Source organism: Myotis brandtii, unplaced genomic scaffold (assembly GCF_000412655.1).
Source record: "Myotis brandtii unplaced genomic scaffold, ASM41265v1 scaffold506, whole genome shotgun sequence".
NCBI classification, from domain to species: domain Eukaryota; kingdom Metazoa; phylum Chordata; class Mammalia; order Chiroptera; family Vespertilionidae; genus Myotis; species Myotis brandtii.
The window spans coordinates 168,881-192,796 of NW_005369287.1; the positions used below are offsets into that span (position 1 = coordinate 168,881).

The following is a 23,916-nucleotide window of genomic DNA, read 5'->3' on the forward strand; positions in this document are numbered from 1 at the left end:
CGCACGAGGGGGCCCACCGTTTCTCTGGCTGCCCCCCCAGCCCTCTCTGTCCCCAGCATATGGTCCTGACATCCCGGGGCACGGCCAGCTCTTCCTGCCACCTCCCCTCTGCTGGGAATGGTCTCCCCAGTCTTCACCTTTATGGGGACTTCTCTTCCTCAATGTCACCTCTTAAGCGAGCCCTCCCGAAGCCACACTGTCATCGCTCTGCTCCAATTCTGCCATTTAGTTTAATATGATCTGTCTCGTTTACTGCTTCACCCGTCTCTTAGATCGGAGCAGGCACAGAGTAGGAATGTGACAGAGATGCTGAGTGAAGGACTCAGCTGAGCTCTTCCAGTGAGCAAGTGTGTCCAGGCAGAAGGGCTGAGCCTTATTGCTAAGAGCTGAGGCACATGAGATAAATCCTGCAACTGGTCTCACATTTCACCTGCTGCAGGCACAGACCTCGGAGGAAGCGGGGAGGACATTCATCTCCCTTATAAATAGCTCAGGTTCTGCAAGAGCTTGGAGGCTGCAAGATGAACTCTTGACCTCCCTCTGAGCTCCAGATACGTCCACTCCAATCCCTGGACCACATCACACCCAATGCTAAGTGCGTCACTGTCGGCTCAAACCAACTTTTCCTCTCACGTCCCCTCTCTGTGAAGGCACCCAAGTCTCTCCGGAGCCTCCAAGTGACCTTGCGCTCCCCTTCCCTGTCGTTTGTCAGCTCTTGTGGCCCCCATCCCTTTCATTCCTGCTGCTGCAGGGTGGGGACCATCACTCACTCATTCATTCATTCATTCATTCATTCTCTCTCTCTCTCTGCCTCTGACAACTGCCTCCTATCCGGCCTCCTCACTTTCAATGGCTAGTCATGGCCACTGAATCTGACAAAAGATAAGGGAGGGGCTCCCCTTCAAGCCCCTCTGCCCCTGGCAAGAGGAGAGTGGCCCCCAAGCCCCAGAGGCCTCGGCTTGTATCACAGACAGAGCCGTCCCAAGGTGCCGGCTTAGGGAGAGATATCAGCTGCTGAAAGGTGGTCTGTCCAGACCTGAACTGTCCACCATGGTGGCCACTAGCCATAGGTAGCTGTTTACATTTAAGTTTAAGCCAATTTTAATTTGTTAAAAATTTAAAAATATTTTTATTGATTTCAGAGGGGAAGGCGGAGAAAGGGGGAGAGAGAGAGAGAGAGAGAGAGAGAGAGAGAGAGAGAGAGAGATACATCAATCGCTGCTGGGCTGCAACCATGGCCAAGCCCCCAGGGTCCCCAGCCTCATGGGGCCAGTGGGCAGAAGGAGAGTCCTTACAGATTTATCCCTAGGACGTTTGCCATTGGGGCCCCTGGCCACTGCCCCCTCAGACTCTCCCCACCGGGCTCCTGTGAACCCCTTGCAGACACTCTGGACTCCCCAGGTTCAGATAAGGCCTTAGTCCATGAAGAGTAGACACCTCACATCATCACTCTCCCAGGATGTGTGGGAGCCTCAGAAGGAGGACAGACCCCGAGCCTGGTTTAAACGTGGAGGCCCTGGAAACGGAGGGTGGCAGGCAAATCGTGTTAGACGCTCAGAACGTGGGAATGCCGGAGCGTGAGCCCCCGCACCCAGCCCCGCGACCCTGAGGGGACGCACCCCGGCCCTGCCCTCGGGAACTCTCCTTCGCGGGGTGAGAATGCAGAGTAATGCCCATGGCAAAGGGGAACCTGAACCTCTCAGAACCGCCCAGCTCTGGATTCTACCTGCGAAGAGAGAAACGCAGCCAAGAAAACAAAAGAATGGGGCTTTCCCTCCAGGGAACGAACCTGAACCCACGACAGCTAACACAACCACATCGGTCCCAGGCTCCGAGAAATGAGTGGGTCCTCTCTCCTGCTTCCCGGCAGCCTCGTGCCCCCCGCCCCCCCACACACACACAGGCTCCTCTCTGCACCCCTGGGGAGGGGACCTGGGAGTTCTAAGGCAGCTCTTCCAGGCCCCGAGGCTACCGGGACCCCAGGGTTCCCTATCCTTTAATCCTTTTCTCCCCCACTGCCTGCCCCACTTCCCTTCCTCCCACCGTCTCACCCAGGCAGCAGGTGGGCAAGTAGTGGGATGCCCTTACCTGGGGAAGAAACAGCCTGGGCCCTGAGAAGGTGGAAAGCCCAGCATCTTCCTACACCACAGGGCATACCAGCCTCCCGAAAGCCTTCCCGGCCTGTCAGACCCAGGGGGAAGCAGGTTCACGGCTCTGCGCAAAGACAGCGGGAGAGGCAGTTAGCAGCGCATTGTCCTCCCTGTGCTGCCCCTCCCTTCTCTGTCACAGTGGCCAGTGGAGAGGGAGACGCCAGGGGCTGCTTCCCAGCCATGCACCCTTTTCGACACGATGCTCAACGAACGTGGGGCGAGGGAAGGGGACTCAGGGCTCCGTGGAGGTGGCGGCTGCAGAACCACTTTCATTCTTACTGCGCCCGTCTGAGGGCTGAGTGTTGGTCCTTCCTACGTAGATAATCAATTCAACTCTTTGTTTTCTTTTCTGTCCAGATTGATGGTGACCGAGGGGCCCTGTGTCTGGGAGGCCCGTTCTGCTGGAGGGCACCACCGGGTCCACAGGGTAGGGGGGCACTGACCAGGGGAACTGCCTCCACGGGACTGTGGTTGTGATTGTCCCCAGAGCAAGTATGGAGGACTCTGTCATAATCACAACAGGGGACCCACTTGGGGCTTCCCTCTGTGCCCAGCGGGGGTGAAATTGTGACGTGATCCAAGGCCCGCCATCGACGGGGCTGGGGAGACTCCCGCTGCGAGCCTCGTTAAAAACATAACATTTTGGCCCGGCTGGCACGGCTCAGTGGTTGAGCATCAACTTATGAACCAGGAGGTCACAGTTTGATTCCCGGTCAGGGCACATGCCTGGGTTGCAGGCTCCATCCCCAATGTAGGCGGCAGCCGATCAATGATTCTCTCTCATCATGGATGTGTCTATCTCTCTCCCCCTCTCCTTTCCTCTCTGAAATCAATAAAAATATATTTTAAAAAACACATTTTGTATGTTTAGGCTTTTTCCAAAATTTCATCTAAACACCCATAATGAATAAAATGAAACATATTATCAGTGTTAATGTATCTGATGTATAGTGGCCACGTCCAAATAAAATCTTGCTCTATGTGACCCCGAGTTTAAGGTGCTTGAGGTCCCCCAGCATTCCCTGTGTTCCTAGGTCTGTGTCACATGTTGGCTACCGTAGTGCCACTCGATAGGATGCCAGAGAGGACGGGCACGCTGTCCCTGGCTACGTGCGGCTATCTCACACCTACCGTGTGGCTTGTGTGACTAAGGAACTAGTGACATTTGAATTAATTTTAAATTAAAGAGGCACATGGGGCTACCAGTCACTGTATTGGACGGCACGGCTCGATGGGTTTAGGTCAAGGCCAAAGGGTCCCAAGGTGATGGACAGCTCTGGGGCGACGATCCCCCAGGCCTGCTCAGACACCAGCACCTGAAGAGACCTTACAGATGCACCTTCACCAGCTGATGGCCCGGCCCTCACGGGGACTCTCCACTTCCCTTTTCCTGTCAGCAGCTGCACCATCCAGGAAAAAACGCTATTCTTGCATGATCAGCCTGTACATGCGTGTTCAGAGATGGTTTTAGCTTAGCCCAGCTTCCCCTGGCTTTTCGTTTCTGGTTGCAAACCATCGACGCTGCGAATTGCTGAAAGCTGCAGCTGGTGACACCCCACTCCCCACCCTCTGGGCCCACCCCACCAGTGACAGCACAGACAGGGGTGGCCTGGCTTCCTCTGTGCTGTTTTCACCGGGTCGCTGCCTGCTCAGAAGGCTTGCCTCTCGTCCCAGGCAGACAGCAAGCCAGCCCCTCCCAGGCACAGCTGGCGGCCCCTTCTCCCCGAGCCTCTCTCGCGTGCTGCCCTTCAAGGTGAGTACCCCGCTACCTCCTCCTCCCCATCCCTGGGCCACCTGTGCCCTCAGCTGTGTGCAGTCACAACAGCTTCTAAGACCCAGGCTTTTGTGTACGTGTTCAGTGGTCATGAGTACCAGGCTTCCAGGGTGAGCGATGACATGCCCAGGAGGTGATGGGTCGAATAGACTGTAGCCCATCCAGACAACGAAATACTCAGCAGCCACCCAATCGGATGTTGTAGCTCCATGTTAAATTGGCATTAAAAGTGGCCCATGAGGGACTGTTCACTAGAAAGCAAGATAGAGCATTGTGTGTGCAGTCGGATTTCCTCACCATTGAGAGTGTGCGCGTGTGTGTGTATGTGTGTGTGTGTGTGTTTGTGCATGCGCGCGCACACGCGTTACAGAGAATCATCTAACAGGAGGTGTCTGGGAAAGTTAACAGCGGCTAAACTAGACAAGAGGCGTTTGTGTTTTCATTTCTTTCATGATGCGTGCTTTCGTTGGGGGGATTTTCCTGGTACGGTGTGAAAAGACTCCTTTATAATCAGAAATCAGCCAAGCTGCTTTCTTTTAAATGACTCATCAATGAATACTGTTTTGCCTTTCAAACATACCCCTCTTGAGTTCTTAATCAGCTGCTGCTCCCCGCCACTGGCAGGGCAGGTGAGCTGTGCTGAGTGCGGGCCTGGGGTGGGGTGAGCCAGCAGTCCCCATGCCCATCTCCTCCAGGATGAACAAACCAGAGCTCAGGGAAGCCTTTCTTCCAGGATCTGTCTGATTACTCAGGAGCCCCACTCACAGACTCCCACTGGGAGTCCCCTGGGGCCAGGTCAGTGCCTATGGGGCCTGGGGGGGGGGCCTGACCTTGTAGCAAACTGGACAAAGATCAAAGGAAGCGCCCAAATTCCTGACTCACATCAGTGTCCAATTTGCTGGGTTACTACTGTGAGCCATGAAGGCTATGGATGGGGGGCGTTACTGCGCCCACAGCTGCTCCCTGCTCACTTTTATCTTGGTTACGTGAGGACAGTAGAGAACAGAAAAAAAAACTGATTCCAGGCTAACTTGTCTAAGAGGCATGTTCCACTTTTGGAGACTCAGCAGGTCTCTCGCTTCCTCTACCTCCAAGGTAGATGCGAGGGGCACACATCTCATGCTTTCTGGCTTTCATGCCTTTGTTGATATGTTTCTTTGCCCTGGAGCAATGTTCTCTTCCTTCATTGTATGTGTCTCTGTGATCTCCAGGCTCCAAGGGCCAGCAAAAAACACCACCTCCTCAGCGAAGCCCTCCTAGATTTCTCCCAGCGCTGGAGAATATGACTTCTTTCTCCTAATTCCCAAAAGCATTTCATAGCATTCAATACCATTGTTGGTATTTGTGGCCATGAGCTGTGAGGACACAGGTCATGTCTTATACACTGTTTAAGCTAAGCAAGTGAATCAGGTATCAAGGCACACTTGGTAAGTGAGCTGTGGGATGAAGACCGTCCCCTTGTTCTCACAGAGCTCTCTGCATTCTGCAAAAAGCATTCATGCACGGCATTGCTCTTGACCCTCCCAACAAGCCCTCGGAGAAGGTTGGCTATCATCTCCCTTTTATAAATATATGTTTTTATTGATGTCAGAGAGGAAGGGAGAGGGAGAGATAGAGCGAGAAACATCAATCATGAGAGAGAATCATTGACTGACTGCCTCTTACATGCCCCGTCCTGGGGATCGAGCCTGTAGCCCGGGCATGTGCCCTGACCAGGAATCGAACCCTGACCTCCTGGTTCATACTCTTACATGCGTCCTGGGGATCGAGCCTGTAGCCCGGGCATGTGCCCTGACCAGGAATCGAACCCTGACCTCCTGGTTCATAGGTCGATGATCAACCACTGATCCACACTGGCCGGGCTCACCTCCCTTATATAGATGAGGAAACCCAGGCTCAGTGAGGATCTGTCACTCCTTGCAGGGTCCACAGGCAGAAAGGGATGCCCAGGGCCAGATGGGGTCTTTCACTTCTGGCCCATGATGCTCCCCCCGCCTCAGCTCACTGTGCTGCAAAACACAGGCGGGCTTTCCAGTTGAGGCGCAGAGCCCTGGACGGGGCGACTCTGAGCAGCAGGGGCAGAGATGTGGGGCATCCCTGAGTCAGGCACCAGGGCACTCCCAACAGCCTCTGTACCTTTTGTCATATGCGGGGTTTCCCCCCTCTGTTTTTCCCTCCTTCTCAGGGGCAAGAGGAAAATGACAGTGCGCCCTGAGGCTTCGCGGTTTACGAATAAAATACTCAACAAGTATTCTGACTAAGATAGAGGGGAATGGAGAGCAAGGCCGCTGGGGGTGTCTTTAGGTCTGGGGAGGAAAATGGTTCGTTTTTGCTCTTTGGCTCTCGCCAAATTTTCTATGAGCCAGAAACACCTTTGTCACGGAAGAAAGATAGCCCTTATAAAAAGCCAGCACAGGGGTTCAAAGACGCACAGCAGCTCGGGGAACAGAATGGGAGACCTGCGCTCAGCGAGCGGCCCGGCCAGCTGGGCAGCTGCGAGTTCCTCCTCTGGACGAGCTTTGCAAACAGGTCCAGGGAGCGGAAGAGCAACGGGGCCTCTTTTTTTTTTTTTTTTTTTAGTAAAGCTGACAGGTTATTTTTCTGTTAGCTCTTCAAACTTCATGCACAAAGTAAAGGAAAAAATGAAAGTCTCACTTTGCACTGGCCCTCATTGTTCAAGCTCCTGCCAGACAATGTTTCAGTGGGAATCAGCTGTGAGGTGTGTCACCTTTTATATAGATTTTCAAAGATCATGCAACATAGTCTTCTACATCAGACATTTTCACCTAATAATCTTGCTGAGCTCTTTATACACTGTGAGGTCTACCTTATTCTATTTATTGGCTGCGGGTGGTTTATTGAACAGATGCATTGGAATATGACCAGTTTCTGGATAGTTAGGTTTTTTTCTAGTTGTTGTGTTTTGTTTTGTTTTTGTCCTGGGGGGAAATGCTGACACACGGCCCTGTATACGTCTCTGTGTTCTTTTGAGATAATAGCAGTAGGTGTGTTCCCAGCAGATGAGCTGCTGAGTCAGAGCCGTTGTGCTTTGTAATTTCGACAGATATGGCTTAACCCTCCAAAAAGATCACCTAAACTTCCACTCCCCACAGCCGCTCGGAGGCCCGTCCCCGAACTCTCACCAACACCATTCTCAGCGATCCCTGTGTGCAACCTGAATCCAGCAATAACCAACCATAACCAAGGTCCAACAACAATCAAAGACAAATAGCTACTCACCCAGCCGGTGTACCAGCCATTCACCTCTACTCTGTAGCAAGGGTTCATATTTTACTCATCCTTCCACTATGCTTGAGGGGCGTCGGGACTGTTACAAATAAAGCTGCTATGAACACTGGTTCTTTAGTGTTTGTGTGGATAGTCTTTCTTGCATTTTTCTTAGGCAAACACTCAGGAGTGGGGTGGCTAAGCACACGGAGAGCGTAGGCATGTTTCATTTTTTAAGAAACTGACAAATGCTTTTCCAAAGCGGTTGTCTCACACGGTATGCACTGAAAACCACTGGCTTTCAGAAAAGCAGGACGAGTCACGGTGCTGTGTTATAAAAAGGAAACCAGCAGGTTAGGGTGGGATCGATGACGATGACAGAGAAGGGTTCCTTCTAGAGCTTGGGTGTGGCGCTGGACACCACAGAGAGGACCCGCCCGCTCAGGCACAGGCCCTGCCCTGAGGGAGTCCGGCTGTGGGTCCCTCGGTCCTACAGGCGTGTGGCTTTCACAGAGATGCAAATACCTGGAAACAGCAGCGGAGCCGGCCTGCGGTCAGCCGAGGCCTGTACATGAGGCCACTACCTCTTCTTTGGTAAACAAACCTAGGGACTTCCTTTTCGGGCAGGAGTCAGGATCCAGGGAAAACAGGGCCCGTTACCCTTCTCGGAGCTGGTAAGCCAGCGTGCAGGCAGGTGCTGGGGCGCTGGGCCCTCCGGGAGAGGGACTCCGATGCTGGCAGATGCCACCCACCTTTCATGTTCTTGCCACCTGGTTACCCAGAGGCCCTGCCCCTGCCCCTGCGGAGTCTGGGCCCGAGCATTCCCAAGTCACCCGCTGTCCTGCGGTCGTCAGGCTGATAACATGGGGAAGAGGGGGATTCAGGTAAACAGACTCCGATGGAGAAGCTGAGCCAAGAGAAGCCGAGCTGATGGACAGGACGCTGGAATGGGAAGGCGCCAGGGCTCTCAGAGGAAGGCTTCGCTCATGTCTACGGGAACAATCAAGATGATTCTGGAATGTAGACTATCTGACTGACATTGGCACGGCGTGCACCCCAACCTTGCTTGCGATCTTTTTCATGAGGAAAACAGATTTAACATTGAACCTCCACCGTTAGGTGGGTATCACTGCTCCTTGACAAGCCTCTTCTTTATCTTTGCCCTCTCTTTCTAGAAGCGGGCTTGCCTCTGACGCACCATGACACCCCTAGAATTCACAGTGAGTACAGCTCCTGAAATGCACTCCTGTCTTGCCCTTTTTGGGGGTGTGGGAAAGAATCCAGGGTGGGGGAGGGATTTCTCTGGGAGGTTTCCCTGGGTAAGATCCCTGCTGAGCAGCGCCCCATAGAGGCAGTCGATGCACAGTGCAGAGGGCTTTACAAATGTGGAGAACCAGAAGCCCTTTGGGGTATGTTGTGAAGACAGAGGAAAATGCAATTTTAGATTTTTGCTCCCTCCCACCCTCCATCCCTTTCTCAAGGGCTCATGGCTCAGGGTTCTGATCACCAGCCCTTATCTCCACTCCCCCTAGCAGGGGTTCTGGACTGGCTCTGGGCCAGGAACCCACCCAAACTATAAGGAGGGGTGTTATGTGGGCATGCATGTGTGTGCATGTGTCTGAACAGTGTGTGCAATATGTGTATATGTGCATGTGTGCAAGAGGGCAGGCATGTTTGTGCATATGTGAGTGTGCATGTGCAAATCTATGCATGAATTGCATGTGTTTGCATGTGTATGTGTGTTTGTGAGGGTCTGCATCATGGGAGTCTGCCCTGTACACTGCACAGGGCCCTGTACTTAGAGGTGCCACTTGCGTGATTTAATGCTCTACTGTTTTGAAATTCTTAACAAATTTTGAACAAGGGACCCTAAAAATGGTACAACCTGTCTTGGGGCTTGTGTATGTACATGTGTATGAGAGTGTGTGAATGTGTGTGCATGCACGTGTGTACATGTGTGCTCAGATGTGTGGATACGGTTGGTGCTGCTGGAGCAGAGTACCCATAGCTCTCAGAAGACCCAGAGGGATCTGGACCCAGAAAAGTTGAAGAGCCTCTGAGGACCTTTTTGGGGAGGACAGAACAGAGAGGAGAAGGGGCAGTCAGCATCATGCGCAGAGCATGATAACAGTTTGTGCCCATCAGTGGTCCCGAGGGGCATTACTCCATGAGAGACCTGTCACGTGTCCTGCAATTGCTCACTCCTTGTGTGTGCCCTCCATGAGCGGTGAGTTCCAGGAGAGCAGGAACCGTGTCTGACTTACCCACCTCTGTATCTTCAGCACATACAGAGTATCTGACATACCATAGGTGCTCAACAAACATTTGTTGAATAAATAAATGTTATGATCCAAGCAGATGCTCTCAGAATCCCTGTTTTCTGCATGTACATTTCTTTTGTCTTATCAAAGGCTTTGGGGCTTGGAAGGGTCAAGTGGTCCATGCCTCTGCCATCAGACAGAGCCTCCAAAAGAGTGTCCTTGACCTAATGCCGTCTTGCGTCTCCTTGCAGAGTCCTGTCCCTAATCTGTCTGATGACTTCAGCTATGACTCCACGTCTTCCATGGATGACTATGAGAACTTAAACTTGTTGGACTTCTTCTGTAAGAAAAACAATGTCAGGGAGTTTGCGAGCCACTTCCTCCCGCCCTTGTACTGGCTGGTGTTCATCGTGGGCACCGTGGGCAACAGTCTGGTCATCCTCGTCTACTGGTACTGCACCAGGGTGAAGACCATGACGGACATGTTCCTGCTGAATCTGGCCATCGCTGACCTCCTCTTTCTGGCCACTCTTCCCTTCTGGGCCATCGCCGCTGCCGACCAGTGGAAATTCCAGACCTTCATGTGCAAAGCGGTCAACAGCATGTACAAGATGAACTTCTACAGCTGTGGGCTGCTGATCATGTGCATCAGCGTGGACAGGTATATCGCCATTGCCCAGGCCACGCGAGCGCAGACCTGGAGGCAGAAAAGGCTTCTATACAGCAAAATGGTTTGCATTGTCGTCTGGGTAATGGCGGCCGCTCTCTGCATCCCAGAGATCCTGTACAGCCAACTCAAGAGGGATTCTAACATCACCATCTGCACCATGGTGTACCCTCGTGATGAGAGTACCAAGTCGAAGTCGGTCGTCTTGACCCTGAAGGTGATCCTGGGGTTCTTCCTTCCCTTTGTGGTCATGGCTTGCTGCTACACCATCATCATTCACACTCTGACCCAAGCCAAGAAGTCTTCCAAGCACAAGGCCCTGAAGGTGACCATCACCGTCCTTACTGTCTTTGTCTTATCTCAGTTCCCCTACAACTGCATCCTGTTGGTGCAGACCATCGACGCCTACGCCCGGTTCATCTCGAGCTGTGCCGTTTCCATCAACCTTGACATCTGCTTCCAGGTCACGCAGACCATTGCCTTCTTCCACAGCTGCCTGAACCCAGTCCTCTATGTGTTTGTGGGCGAGAGATTCCGCCGGGATCTTGTGAAGACCCTGAAGAACCTGGGCTGCATCAGCCAGGCTCAGTGGGCCTCCTTTGCCAGAAGAGAGGGCAGCTTGAAGATGTCCTCGGTGCTGCTGGAGACAACCTCAGGGGCTCTGTCCTTGTGAGGGACCGTCTCGCAGGGGTGGATGGTCCCTTTGGAAGTGACAATAAATACAGATACAGCTTCCCCACTGATGGGACCAGAGGGACACCCCAGAAGAAAGAGGAAGTGAGAGAGAGACAACTCAGAAAGGAATAATTGGAACATTATTAGTTTGAGTCAGAATTCGCCAAGCCAGATTTTTTCAAAACTGCCTAGCCATCCCGGGGCAGCATCCCGGGTCTGCTGGCTCCTGGCTGCCATGCCTGCGATTTTCAGAGAACTGATGGACAGCATGCAAGCTCCCCCGGCTCCCCCTGGCCTGAGCATTCATGCATCTGATCTGAGGCATCTGAGATTCTCAGAGCATCGCGAGTTGCCATGGTTTCAGTTCTGCAGCCAGCCCTTCCAAAGCAGACACCGAGGCGTTGACCACTGCACGTAGTCCACAAAAGCACAAGATTTCACGGAAACTTCCATCTTTGGGGAGTTTCTGTCCTGTTTTTGAGGCTGATGCCTATGCCAGGTCTTACAGAGTCTTAATCTAGAATCTTTCCAGACAACTCAGATCCAGTCCCCCCGGGTCTCCTTGATCTGCTCTGGGCCAGGGAGGGTCCTTGTTCCTGTTTAGAAATGATCTGCAGGACTGGCCACTGGGCTGGGCGACTGACCATCCCAGCAAGTCATCTGGGTTCGGTTGGCTTCCAACCCATTTCTGTGTCCTGCCGGAGGCCCTGCGATTCCACACCTGCCTCAGGGCTGATGTGGCGAGGAGCCGGCTTGCCCACCGGGGTCATGGAAACGATCTCCTCAGCCCGTGCAGGGAGGACCAGCCCCGGGTCCCCCGTGGGCTCGCTCGGCTCAGTGGCTTTTGTGAGGGTTCACTTGGCTCCCTGTAAATGGGCTGGTCCACCGGCCCTCTCGTTGCTGAGGCTGCTGGGAGGACATCGGCCTCCATGCTTCTCCTTGCTTAGTGTATAGAGCTATCACGTTTAAAGCTTTCAACTTAGACATTCGACTGGAAAAAAGTAATATCTTTTTTTTTTTTGCGTCTTTCTTTTAGCTGTTTGGCAATTTGATCACATTTGAAAATATTTCATATATTAGAAAAATGCTTAAATTTTTTAAAATTTAGTTTTCAATTACGGTTGATATACAATGTTATGTTAGTTTTAGGTAAACTAGAAATAGTTTTTGATGTACATTTTAAAATATCTATTACTGGTCATTTTCTTCACTCTGTCCCGATATTTGAAATATGTACAATTACAGAGAAAAGAGCCATATGAAGAGTGTGATGAGGAAGAGACTGGGATAAGGAAAACGAATCTCCGAAAGACCTGGAAACCATGTTGGCCGACCCGTTTCTCTCTCCTCTGGTCAAACTTACTTCCCAGGTTTCCCCAGTTAGTCCAGGGAACTGCCAAGGACTGTTAGGGCAGCTTTGCCTGACCCGGCAGCTTCGCCAGGTGTCTAGAGGAAGCATCTGATTCTCCATGTGCCGGGACTTACTGTGGTTTCAAGGCCAGGCCATCCCTTCCAAAGGGGACACAGAAGTCTGGACCCTGCCACATCCTCCATCTCCTGCCTGCTTCTAAACGACGGGTTAGTGGGAAAGTGCACAGAAAACAGGCAGCAACAAGGGAGCACAGGGGGTCCTACAAAGGCCTCGCTAACCCATCCCGTGTGGGGCAGTTGGTGGCGAATAAGCATTGGCCGTGGACCAGCACATCAACAAGGGCTCCAGTCCCACAAGCGCTGCTCACAGTCAAGGGGAGGGTGACTGCTGCAAGGTCAGTCTATGGGCAGAGCCATCGGCATGGCCACCATTCCCGGGAGACCCAGATGTCGTTGGAGGAACTTGGAAGAATAAGGAACAAGCATGGGTCGAACCTAAATAACAGCACGCAGGTGGGCGAGAAGAACACAACTCTTCCGTCCTGGGTCCTCTCGATACTGTGGTTCTGGTGTGACGTGTCATGGGCCCTGTGGAGCTGAGGATGGGGGATGGAGGGTGGGAGGAGGGTGAGCCAGGATGGAGGTCACTGAATCTCCTCTCAGTCTAGAGCAGCGGTTCTCAACCTGTGGGTCGCGGCCCCTTTGGCTGTCCAACGACCCTTTCACAGGGGTCGCCTAAGACCATCCTGCATATCAGATATTTACATTATGATTCATAACAGTAGCAACATTACAGTTATGAAGTAGCAACAAAAATAATTTTATGGTTGGGTCACAACATGAGGAACTGTATTTAAAGGGCCAGAAGGTTGAGAACCACTGGTCTAGAGTCTACACTGTGATGGTGACTCAGTAGGAGTCTAGAGGTAAATAGGACATTGGCCAGTGTAGGCTGGTTGGCAAAACAGTGCCAGGAGGCCCACCCTCCCCTCTGATTTTGAAGAAAGAGATGTGGGAACAGCACAAGGACCACGAACCCTGAGTTGCGCCCTAACACACGTCATCACGCCCAGTTCCAAGGGCTTCCTTTGGGATCCCACTGTCACCATGGACTGTCCGGACCTAACAGCTACACCGCAGGATGGAAGACATGCTGTGACTCTTATGCTTTAAGATTCGTTGTTGGCAAATTGCCTTCGTTTTTAAGTGATTGCATAAGTAGGACCATTTCACACTCAAATTAAACCAGGTTTCAGGAACAGACTCATCTTAAGATAAAAAGTTGGAAGAGTCCACACGGGGAAATCCAGGAGGAAGTTGTGATCATCCAACATTTCCAGAAAACACGCTGTGTGAGTACTTTTTGAAATAAAGGAGGATTATAGTATATCATTACATTTTACTAGAACTCTATGCATCAGAAAAATGAAGAAAGTGAATAAAGTGTGATGTTTCCATTACCAAACATGGCTTTTCAACCACAAAGTTTAAAAAAAACACCTAATTTTAAGCTGACCCATCACAACATGTATATTCAAGTGGGAGTCATTGTTTTGAAGTAGTCAGTTTGACATCTGGTCGTTTGAAATTGTCGTTCAGGCCTACAGCATACTCATGCATTCATTCAACAAGCATTCATCTATGTACCATGAACCTTTCTACTCACTGAGGTTATAGTGGGAACACAAGATCCTTGCATCCCAGCAATAGGGACAGGCCACGTGCCACGTGGACTCAGATTTGGGAGAATGCTCTGGAAGGCTCTGTCAGGTGAGAGCCCGTGGCTGAGAATCACGAGGCTGGCCTTTGTATGGCTTACCAACTGGTTTGCAGACAGTTCCCGGGACAGGCAACTCACATGGCAGCCTCCGTGGGTGAGCCCTTGGACAAGCAGCTTTGTGTGTGTTTCTGATCTGGTGTATGTGCCTTGTATGTAGTAGACACAATATGTTGAATAAATTGGTTAAAATGTAAAATTAGTCATTTGTCCAATTTGTACTGCAGTTACCGGAAATCAGCTGCCAGGAAACTTTGGAAAAGTAAAGTTGGACAACCTGGAGCAATAGCACATTGTGTCCTTTGGGTAGTAATGCCATCCCCTTCCCTACAGGCAGCGAGAGGAGCGGGTGGTCCAGGGAGGGCTGGCTAGAGTGGGCTGGAGTGGCTCAGACTGCCGCCGGCCCACTCCTGAGAAGGGTGTGTGTGTATGATTTCTTGCATTGGCCCACAGTGGCTGTTACAAACAGTCCTGCGTGAGGAAGCAAGCAGCCCCGTGAGCGCCTGCCGCTCTGACCTGGTCACCCTTCCCCGGAGGCCTTTGCCATGGCAGGGTGGTGCTGACACGTGGTCTTCCCATGATGGGCTTACGTATACAGCGACGGCGGCCATGAAGGACGAGACCTTTGGACACTTCTGGTAACAGATTCAATAAATGAAAAGCTGTCACATGTTCTGTGTCTGCAATCTTTGAGTGGATGTGCTTGCTTTCCCAAATCTGAGTTGGCCTCAGATGTTGGAGCTTAACATGGAAAGTAGGTCAGAGTCTGGGCAAAGGCATCTTCTGCCCCACCCTGGCCTCGTAATTCCTGGTTTATAGAGGACTTTTAAAAAATCATCTCATAATCTATGCTCGAGTGAAATGAGAATGGTTTAGAGCAGTGGTCGGCAAACTCATTAGTCAACAGAGCCAAATATCAACAGTACAACGATTGAAATTTCTTTTGAGAGCCAAATTTTTTAAACTTAAACTACATAGGTAGGTACATTGTTATTAACTTAATTAGGGTACTCCTAAGCTGGCCTTTGCTAAAAACGTCCTCAATCTGATTGAGGTACGTTCGCTGAGGTCGACCCCTTCCAACTCTCCCATCCATACTCGTCTGTAGCCAGTCTCACTCAACTCGTGCACGAATCGCGCGTGCCTCCCCCGCGCTGCGTATCCCCAGGCCCCCGCCTGCGCCGTGTCTCCCATCACCCGACCAACTGACACCCCCCACTTCTTCTAATGCCACTTCTTCAAAATAGACTTGCCCAGGCTGAAAACTGACTTCTGTGCATGGGCCACGAAGTTTCAATTGCACTGTACGTGCGCGCCCGCACGTGGTATTTTGTGGAAGAGCCACACTCAAGGGGCCAAAGAGCCGCATGTGGCTCTCGAGCCGCAGTTTGCCGATCACTGGTTTAGAGAAAACCACGCCCACAGCCACCTCAGCATGAGCAACGGGAATAGCATCTTCTCTAAATAGCTCAGACATTCCCTGGGCCCTGGTTCCCTCGTGTGCAACAGCTGGCTGACTATGGCAAGAGCCTATTAAGTTAGAAACGCCACTATTGCCATCAGTGAACGGTGCTGCACTGAGCTGATCTTTCTCTTGACTTCTTTCCCATGCAGACCAATGGACCTTCTTTTTTTTTTGGTCTCATGCACCTTTGGCAATCGGACAAGACCTATAGCCCTCTGCTCAGTGTTTTAAAAATGAATCAAATATATAGGATTACCAAGGAAACCAATTGTATTGATATATAATTCTCCACATATTAAAACAATTCATGAACTAGCAATACGTGTGCCTCTCTGTTGGTGCATTAAGTAAGATCTACCAGCAGGTCTAAGGACAGCCTTTTTTTCTGGGTAGAGATGAGCATCCATGATATTTTGTGAGTCTACAACAGCTGTCACATGACATGAAAATATCTGTCATTTCCACTGGTGACAAAGTCAAAGGTCTCGCCAATTCATACTAGTGTGGCATGTTATCTACATCCCTAACTGCGGGGAGGCCTACATTTTAGTTAGGAGTTAGGGGAGAGATGCCAGTCCCCCCCAACCCAAGTTCAGAGCTTCTGAATTCAGTGTATGGACCAGCTTGGGAGCTCAGGTGTATTGTTAATTTTGGGGGGGTGGGGGGGGAGCCATGTTTAACCTGATCTCCACCAACTCATACCCATTGGTACCAAACTCACATTTCTTCCTCTGATTCTTAAATTTTGAACATGAAGGGAACTATCTTGGATTTGGGGAAGGGATTTGTTTCCATTTATAAGTGATCTGCCAGTTAGCAACATGCCCGTTGAATATAAATATAAGCCATAAAGGGAGCTCAGTGTATTGTTAATTTTGGGGGGGTGGGGGGGAGCCATGTTTAACCTGATCTCCACCAACTCATACCCATTGGTACCAAACTCACATTTCTTCCTCTGATTCTTAAATTTTGAACATGAAGGGAACTATCTTGGATTTGGGGAAGGGATTTGTTTCCATTTATAAGTGATCTGCCAGTTAGCAACATGCCCGTTGAATATAAATATAAGCCATAAAAAATGTGGGTGTAAAAAGATTGTACCTGCAGAATATTTTCATACGAAGCGATTCGTTTAGAAATGCCTTCCTCTCTGAGAATGAACTTTCCTTCACTGCATCTGGCTGGGCCAACACATTGAGGGAGAAGTCCCGGTTCCAAGATTTAAGGGTCGCTGTTGGAGTTAAATTAAGAAATAGATCCATTAGCTCATCTTAACCCCTTTCCTCAAATCCTAACTAAAGTGGTGACACAGTGGCCATCCTCAAGGACCTTCTCGAAGTGGCTCCCAGATCAGCTCCGCCTCCATCACCGGGCAGACTCGTGAATGAGCCAGCTTAGGTGGACCAGAGTTGACTGGGTGGTGCCCATGGATCTGCATTTTAACAGGCCACCAGGGAACCCAAATAAGAGAACTTTCTTCTAAGAAACTCTTTGGTTCTTGCTTTCCATTTACTGACACTAAAGGAACAGCTTGACTTTGGAGCAAAGCGGAGCCCTGGGTCAGCCTTGGACTTTTCCTGGTGGCCTGATGTCTGAACCCTTGGCGACCCAGGCGGCTCTGGGCCTGATTCGAGATGGGTCCTGGTTCCCCATCCCTCCCTCTTCCACACCAGGATAAGAGAACACCCAACCGTTCGGTGTGCGTCCTTGCTGGTGGCCAGGGCTGTCTTTACAAAGGCTTCTGGTTCCACGCGTGGACCCCGTCTCCTGTGACAAGGCCTCTTGGGAAGCATGGTGGGGCCTGCACTCCCCAGTGCCTTTCTGTGAATGCACGCAAGGCCTCGAAGGCAGCCAGAGTCAGAGGAACAGGCGGATTGCCTCTTCCCCGCCTGCTGTCACTGCCTTTGGTGTCTGTTTGGTAAACGGTCCAGGTCTCCATTCCACTAACACGCTGCCTCCACTGGACGGGGTAGCTGGCTCTGGCCACACCAACGCTGCCCCTTCCCCACTGCTCTTTTCCTCCAAGGAGCAAGGCGACTTCTGCTAACCTGCCTGCAGTCCAGCCCTGCCGGAGGCCTCGGGGAAGGCCCTTCCTGCTTTTCCCTCTCCTCACCCCTTCTGTGCTCGCTCATCCTTAGAGCCCCTCCCCTCCCACACCCTCCAGGGAGAAGACAGTGCGGCCCCACTGACCTGGCAGACAGCTTTAGGCTCCCAGGAATGGGCTCCTTCTTTCGTGGCTAGGTTGGGCTCCTTGGGAGCAGAAAGCTGGGGAGGGCCTCCTGGACCCACCTTTTCTTGGGTGAGTCCATGGAGCCACGGGCCCAAAGCCAAACGTGGTCAGGACACGCACGCATCTCAGGTCTCGTGAGGCCTGTCTCACGTCGCTCCCTTTTTAGCCAAGAAAACCATTCATTCCAGGCTCCAGTTGGGGCTGCGAGCTCGGAGATAACCTCAGTGCACACGGGCCAGAAGGTGTGAGGAAACCGCACCGGTTTCGGTCCTCCCACGGGCTCAGCGGCGGGGAGGGAGGAGACACACATCAGAGGCCGAGGTTGGCCATCGCGCTTCTGCTCGGCTTTACCATCTTCCCCCAGGAGCCCGGGGCGTGGGAAAAGCAAAAGGCTGACCTTTCTTTCAACCCTCACCCACTTTGAACGGCTTTCAGAACAGCTGTGCCCTCCCCCTGCCTTTTCATGGCTTCAGCTTCAACTGCTCCCTCAAAAAAAGTCCGTTTTCTCCTCTGGGGCGACCGGTTTCACTATCTATTTGGCTTTTCAGATGTGTGTGGGCGGCAAGCTCCTCTCGCCAGATTTTTCCCACGCATCTTCAAACCGAGAGGGCTGACCCTGCTGAGTGTCCTTCTGAGTCACCTGGGGGTGGCCACATCCCCCAGCACCAAGGGACGCACGTGGCCTGAGGAGGCGTGGTCCCTCCACGTGCCACGGAGCTGGTGACACTGAGCTGGCCAGGAGCCTGGGAGCAAGCATGGGCCTTGGAAAACCTGGGGTAGACTTAGGTCATCCTGGGCTTTAGCGGGTGGGGGAGGTGCGATGGGGATTCTGACATGGAGGCCCCCAGATCCCAGCCCCAGACACAGCACGTACATTTGTGTCTCGGCTCTTGTTCCAGCCCCCACCCCGCAAAGCCACCAGGCCTCTAGAGGGACTGTTCCATCTACAGAGACCCTGTGCTGTTTCGGGTGCTTGGATGAACCAATCTTCCGTTACTTCAGGCTGGTCGTAGGACAGAGTGAGGCTTGGATTGAGGACATAACAAGAGGGAGGACAGGGGGAGGAGCCACTGATTGCTCACCTCGCCTGCACCCTCTCCAAACCTCTCATAGGCCAAGGGAGTTCCAGGAGCTTCTGTCCCTCACCAAGTTTGCCAATGGCATTGCTGAGGGCTTACAGCTGACCAAGGCATAGGGACCGACCAGTGATTGGCCAGTCCCTAAGGATTCAGTAACTGGATCACCCTGGCAGTGCTCAATGCTGTGAGTGAGGAAAAGGAGGGAGGGGGGGATGAACGGAGCCAGGGAGCACACAGATGCAGAAAGTTACTCCGAAACGGCTGACTAAAGGGAAGGCCACGGGAGAATGGGGAGGGTTGCAGGGAAGGGGGCTGGGAGGGGTTCTATGAGTCACAGGGAAACCAAGGGAAGGAGCTCTGGCATCCCCAGATGTGGAGTGTAAGGTGTGGACAGCCCAGCCTGACCTCAATCTGACTGGTCCAGGAGTGACTGGGACACCGCCCCGGGCCTGACCCCACTAGAGCCGTGTAAGTTGGGAGCCTGCACTCCTCCCTCTGCCAGCTGCCCGGCCTGTACCACTGGTGGACTCATTGTGGTTTTAAGCCATCCATGACCTCCCCACCCCACTCTTCTGGTAAATCAGACGCCCGCCCTTTGCTCACAGCGCTGTACTGTGGAAGGGCTGGGACATGTGAGCCGAGGGCAGCTTGCCTGGTGGAGGGCGGTGGGCTGGAATGGGGATTGGCCCAGGCAGGTCTCAACACCCGCCCAAGTGGGCTGGGAAGTATCCAGAGATCAGGCCGTGCTGGACTTCTCAGAACCAATCTCCCAGCAAGGCAGCTTAACCTGACTCTGGTCTGGGTAACTTCACTGTGTGCCTTACATCCCAATGGAATTAAAGATGACACCATCCTCAATGTCATAGTGTTTATTTAAATCCTGAGGTTAAAAATACACTTCCAAACGGTGCAGCAGAGGCTGTAAAGAAATGTTTGGGGATACAAAAGGTTCTCACCCCCACTGTGCAGGTGGGGTGTTGGCATTTGATGTGCTTCTGGGTAATTCTTTGGCAGGTCAGAATGAACCGGGTGCCCAGGCCCACTATCCCATGAGGCCACGAGGACTGAGGGTTAGTCGATGAAAGTGCAATTCCGCTCAGAAGCCGTGCACCTGAGGCCCGGGTGTTGCTCTGTAGCCACCAGGCAAGAGCGTCTCTGGATAACCAGGTTCTATGGAAGCCTTTTTATCAAAATGCTTCCCGATATTTAAAGATATGGTTCATTATTTTTAAAGTGATTAAGAGGGAAAAGGCTTTATTCAGTTTTTTCCCACTTCCTTGAGTCACAATGAAATGAGAAAAACTTTACCAAAGTTCCACTAAAAAGCGCCTTTTGGGAGTTTTGTAAGATGGACAGCTGACAGCAGTGGCTGTGAAGGGCAACCCTCGGCTCTGAGCACCACAAAGGGTTTCTCTGCTATAATTCTCAACCCCCGCCCAGCATGGGGTTCTCACAGGGAGTTACCAACACAGACTTAAGAAATGACAGTCCTGAGAGTGTAGCAGTGGACATCTAATTGGTACCATAAGCCACAGACTGAGGTTTCATCCTCAGCCGGGGGACTTCCTTTCATGAGTGAAATGGCTTCACCGCGTTAGGTTGGTGACAATGAACATGTTTGGAGAAACCATCCCCTTCATTTTTGAGTTACAGTATGAGGCTTCTTTCCACTTCCCAAACCCCATGGGGTTTTCCCGTTCCAGGTTCCTGCTGGAGAATTTGTCTGCTCCTGGTCCAGTCGACCTGAGTGCGGTGGGCTCTGTAGAGGCCACACTTCACCCAAACCCGCTTCCCGACAGGCCCTGTGCTCAGGGTGCTGGATTAGTGGTGGCTTCTGAGGCCGTAGTGAACAAGCCAGCCAGCATCAATATTAAAAAATAAGTGACTTACTCAGAGCTGGGCCAGCTGTTTTTCCTTTTTAATTACCTGGGACCTCAAGGTGTTTCCTCCTTGTTGATTTCTAGGGCCATTTTGTCTACTGGCTGGGCTACCACCTTCACTAGATCTTCATTGTCATTTGCATTTTAAAAGTACCCCAACCCCAAAGCCTCAGTAAAGCTGGGACTCTGCTTAGAATAATAAAGCTGTTGCCACAACTCAGGAGGCAAGGCAGTCTCCAGCTGCAGAGTGCACAGCAAACCCGAGCTCACACGCAAAGTAACGGACAGGAGTGCATCCAACACAAAAAATATGCTACAGGGGCTGGCCATGACCTGGGGATTGATCGGACAGTCCTCCCACCACCAAAGGCCCTTTTGCAACTGCAGTCAATGCTCCAGGGGTGCTCACCATGAAGGGTCCCTGCTCCCCAGGAGTGGCTCTGGGTTGACAGGCCAAGTGGTCTTAAAGCTGCAGCAGGACCTCGTGAATAGAATGTCCCAGGCCTTTCACAGGAACCCTGTCAGCTACTCACTAGATGCTGGTTCCCGGGATCCTGCGAAAGCTAAGCTCTCACCAGATCCCAGACTGCCCTGCGTTCTCCATTAACTGTTAGTTTCTTTCACGTGAGCAGCTACTTTCTATTATGCTTTCCTGGAAGGGGGGAGGGGACGGATTCACAGGCAGAACAACGAGCTCTGAAGCCTTCAGTCTCGGGCTGTGGCACACCTAAAGACAAGCACATGCTGTGCGGTCTCCGGCCTTGCCGTGTGGCTCTGGTGCAGGGCGCCACCAGGCCCTTGGCCGTAGATGCTAGAGCTCTGGTGGCTCCAAGGAGAGAGCACAAGGCCCAGCTTTTCTCCTGAAGGTTGTTCACCATTCCCCACGCCCCACTTCAACGAACCCAAGTGCCCAGTCTCCTGCTTGAACGAGGGGTCTGAGCCCATTGCAGAAGCCATTTCCTCCAACCCCCGCCCCAGGAGTGCTCTGCTGGGGCACAGTGCATGCAGGGTCAGTGCTGCTCTTAGTCGGGGGCCCTGGCCCAGCCTCAAGCTCTCAGAACTGGCCAGGCCAGGCTCATGGATGACAGAGGGCTGCCGGGGCCCAGCGCTCTCTCCCTCAGCCCCGGTCAGCGTGGGCTGCCTTGTTAGATGTTCTGTTCAGCAGGAAGGACCGAGGCCCTGGCTACAGGTGGCTGGCTCCCCTGAACAGGAACAGAGGCCATCAAAGGTGAGCTTCTGCGGTGGGTGAAGCAAAGGGCCAAAGACCAGGAAAAGGAAGCATCTGCCCCAGGGGAGGTGGCTCCTCAGGGGAGGTGGCTCCTGGGCATCAGGTTCCGGCTGAGCAGCAGGAAGTGGGCAAGTGGTGCCAGGGAATCGGGACCAAATGGTGAACAGAGCAGATTCATGAGTCGTGCCTGTTTACACGTGAGTTACCTAAGACTTAAGAAGGCCCGTTTTTGAAAGTGGTTCTCATCCCGATTATGATCATTAGTAAACGTATCTGCATGCGAGGCAGCTCCTATTTGTATAAATGAAGGCCATCAGCCGAGAAGTGGGACCTGCAGGCCAAGCACGAGCCTGCTTTCTGGTCACAGATTGGTGTTAACCGGTGTTGGGCTTTCACCGTCTGTATGGGGTGGCTTCCGCAGGCTCTGAGTGTGGTGGGTTCTGTTCCATGGATTACTTTCAGTTCTGATTCTTAGGGGAGATCTGAGAGGCCTGGGTGATGAAGGGCTTTGCTCACGGACAGAATTGCCCAGCAGAAGGCCCAGGAGAAACGGGCAGTCGGAGGGGCCTCTGGAATTGCTGAGTGTGGGAGCAACGCCAAGCTGACTGGGGTGGAAGGGACAGGAACATGGCCGGAGGAGGCTGGTTGAGGTCTCGTGAGGGCCCCTGGCACCCTGACTCTCATGATGACCCTGGGACCCAAGGCCTCACCGGGTCCGGCAAGGGCATCTGGCTCATGGTCTCTCAGGATGCCGGGCCAGGCTGGCAGAGCAGGGCAACTCTTTCCATGGGCAGAGGTAGGTACCACCTCTGGCCTGTGAAACTCCCCAGGAGGCTTGGAACCAACTGTGCTCAGGAGTGGTGAGCCCTCCGGCAGTGCCCCTTCGGGGGCGAGGCAGCGAGGGAAAGGCTGCGTGAGCCCCTGGGAGCTGAGCTGCGGGCTGAGTGCACGCTGCCCGGACCATGCAGCCAGGAGAGCAGCCAGGGTGTTGTCGAGTTGCATAGTTGATCAGCTTTTCAGTGGCTGGGCTGTTTTTGTTGTTTTTGTTTTAGTGTTTTATGTGGCAGGTGAGAGAGTAGTGTTTCCTGTGGGTGAAGTGAAAACTGCTGAAATCCAGGTGCGGAGGCTACAGGAAATCACTCCCATCGTAGATCACGGGCCGGTCGACCGTCAAGTGGAAAAATACTTTTTTGGAGACAAACCTGAGGAAACAGAGATGGACATGGAGGGTGTTACCTTGAGAGCCGAGAGGCCGAGAGGCCGAGGCTGCAGGGGCCTGGAGGGCGAGGGTGCCGGTTGGCACAGAGAGCCCTTTGAGGGGACCTCTGCTCAGAGGCCTGGGCCGCACCCAATTTCCTGTCTGGCCAGCTGAGCTCTGTTTCTGCAAAGAATCAGGGGCCCTGGGACATCACCATGAACATCACCATGGACTTTCAGAGTGCTCTACCCAGTTATTCTGCTGAAAACCCAAGTGGATTGGGAAGGGGGCCCAGGAGGGGGGATGTGGCCACCAGCTTGGGCACCACACAGAAGAGACGTGGCTGCGTGCTGATCAGGCAGGTCTCCTAAGAGGCAGCCCCAATTAAGGGCTTATGCTGGAGCCAGAAGACATCAAAGGGATAGGTGGCCATAACCGGAGCTCCCGTCTCATGTCTCCACGAGCCCTGGCTTATGGGCGATGCTCATCAATGCCGGTCCTCTCCCACGTCCTTCCTTGGCTGCCCTTCAAGCTCTATCTCCCTACATTGCCATCTCACCCCCCAACCCCTCCACTCCTGGACCTGGACCTGCTGCTTTGATACAGGGCTTCCCAGAGGCGGCACACGAAGCCCCTGCTCCCTGACAAGCAGGCCAGGGACTTCGCCTCACAGTTCTATCCTGTTTATCCCTAGCTTTAGCCGTCATTCTTTTATTCCTCTCTCTTTCAACAATCTGTCACTTCACCCACCCACCCATTGAATCCTTCCACTGTATTTACTGAGCCTTTCTGTGGCCTGGACATGGGGAACTTGGACATCAGAGAGGCAGGAGAGCATGTCGGTTGAGTTCAGAGTCTGGAGCTGGCCAGCTGTGTTCAAATCTGGCTCCATCACTAGCTGTGTGACTTGGGAATGTCACTCATTTCCCCCGG

The 23,916-nt window shown here is 52.6% G+C and overlaps 2 protein-coding genes across 6 annotated transcripts in view; one reads left to right on the plus strand and one right to left on the minus strand.

The window, feature by feature from the left end:
* Positions 1-3,765: 3,765 nt before the first annotated feature.
* On the plus strand, positions 3,766-11,725 carry CCR9 (chemokine (C-C motif) receptor 9). 2 transcript variants are annotated; one of them, XM_005877056.2, is made up of 3 exons: positions 3,766-3,903; positions 8,328-8,372; positions 9,665-11,725. In XM_005877056.2, exons 2-3 carry the CDS (start codon positions 8,352-8,354, stop codon positions 10,751-10,753), a joined length of 1,110 nt encoding a protein of 369 aa, XP_005877118.1. In that variant the 5' UTR covers positions 3,766-3,903; positions 8,328-8,351; the 3' UTR covers positions 10,754-11,725. The 2 variants fall into 2 exon arrangements, with proteins under 2 accessions (XP_005877118.1, XP_014403929.1); XM_014548443.1 differs by lacking the exons at positions 3,766-3,903; positions 8,328-8,372 and adding an exon at positions 8,049-8,271.
* A 7,806-nt stretch (positions 11,726-19,531) lies between these two features.
* Positions 19,532-23,916, minus strand: part of FYCO1 (FYVE and coiled-coil domain containing 1) — a 69,381-nt gene continuing 64,996 nt past the window's right edge. For all 4 annotated transcript variants that reach the window (XM_005877059.2, XM_005877057.2, XM_014548397.1 and 1 more), the window contains one exon: positions 19,532-22,987. In XM_005877059.2, the coding sequence (XP_005877121.1) occupies positions 22,912-22,987 (76 nt within the window). In that variant the 3' untranslated portion in view covers positions 19,532-22,911. The remainder of the gene's footprint in view (positions 22,988-23,916) is intronic.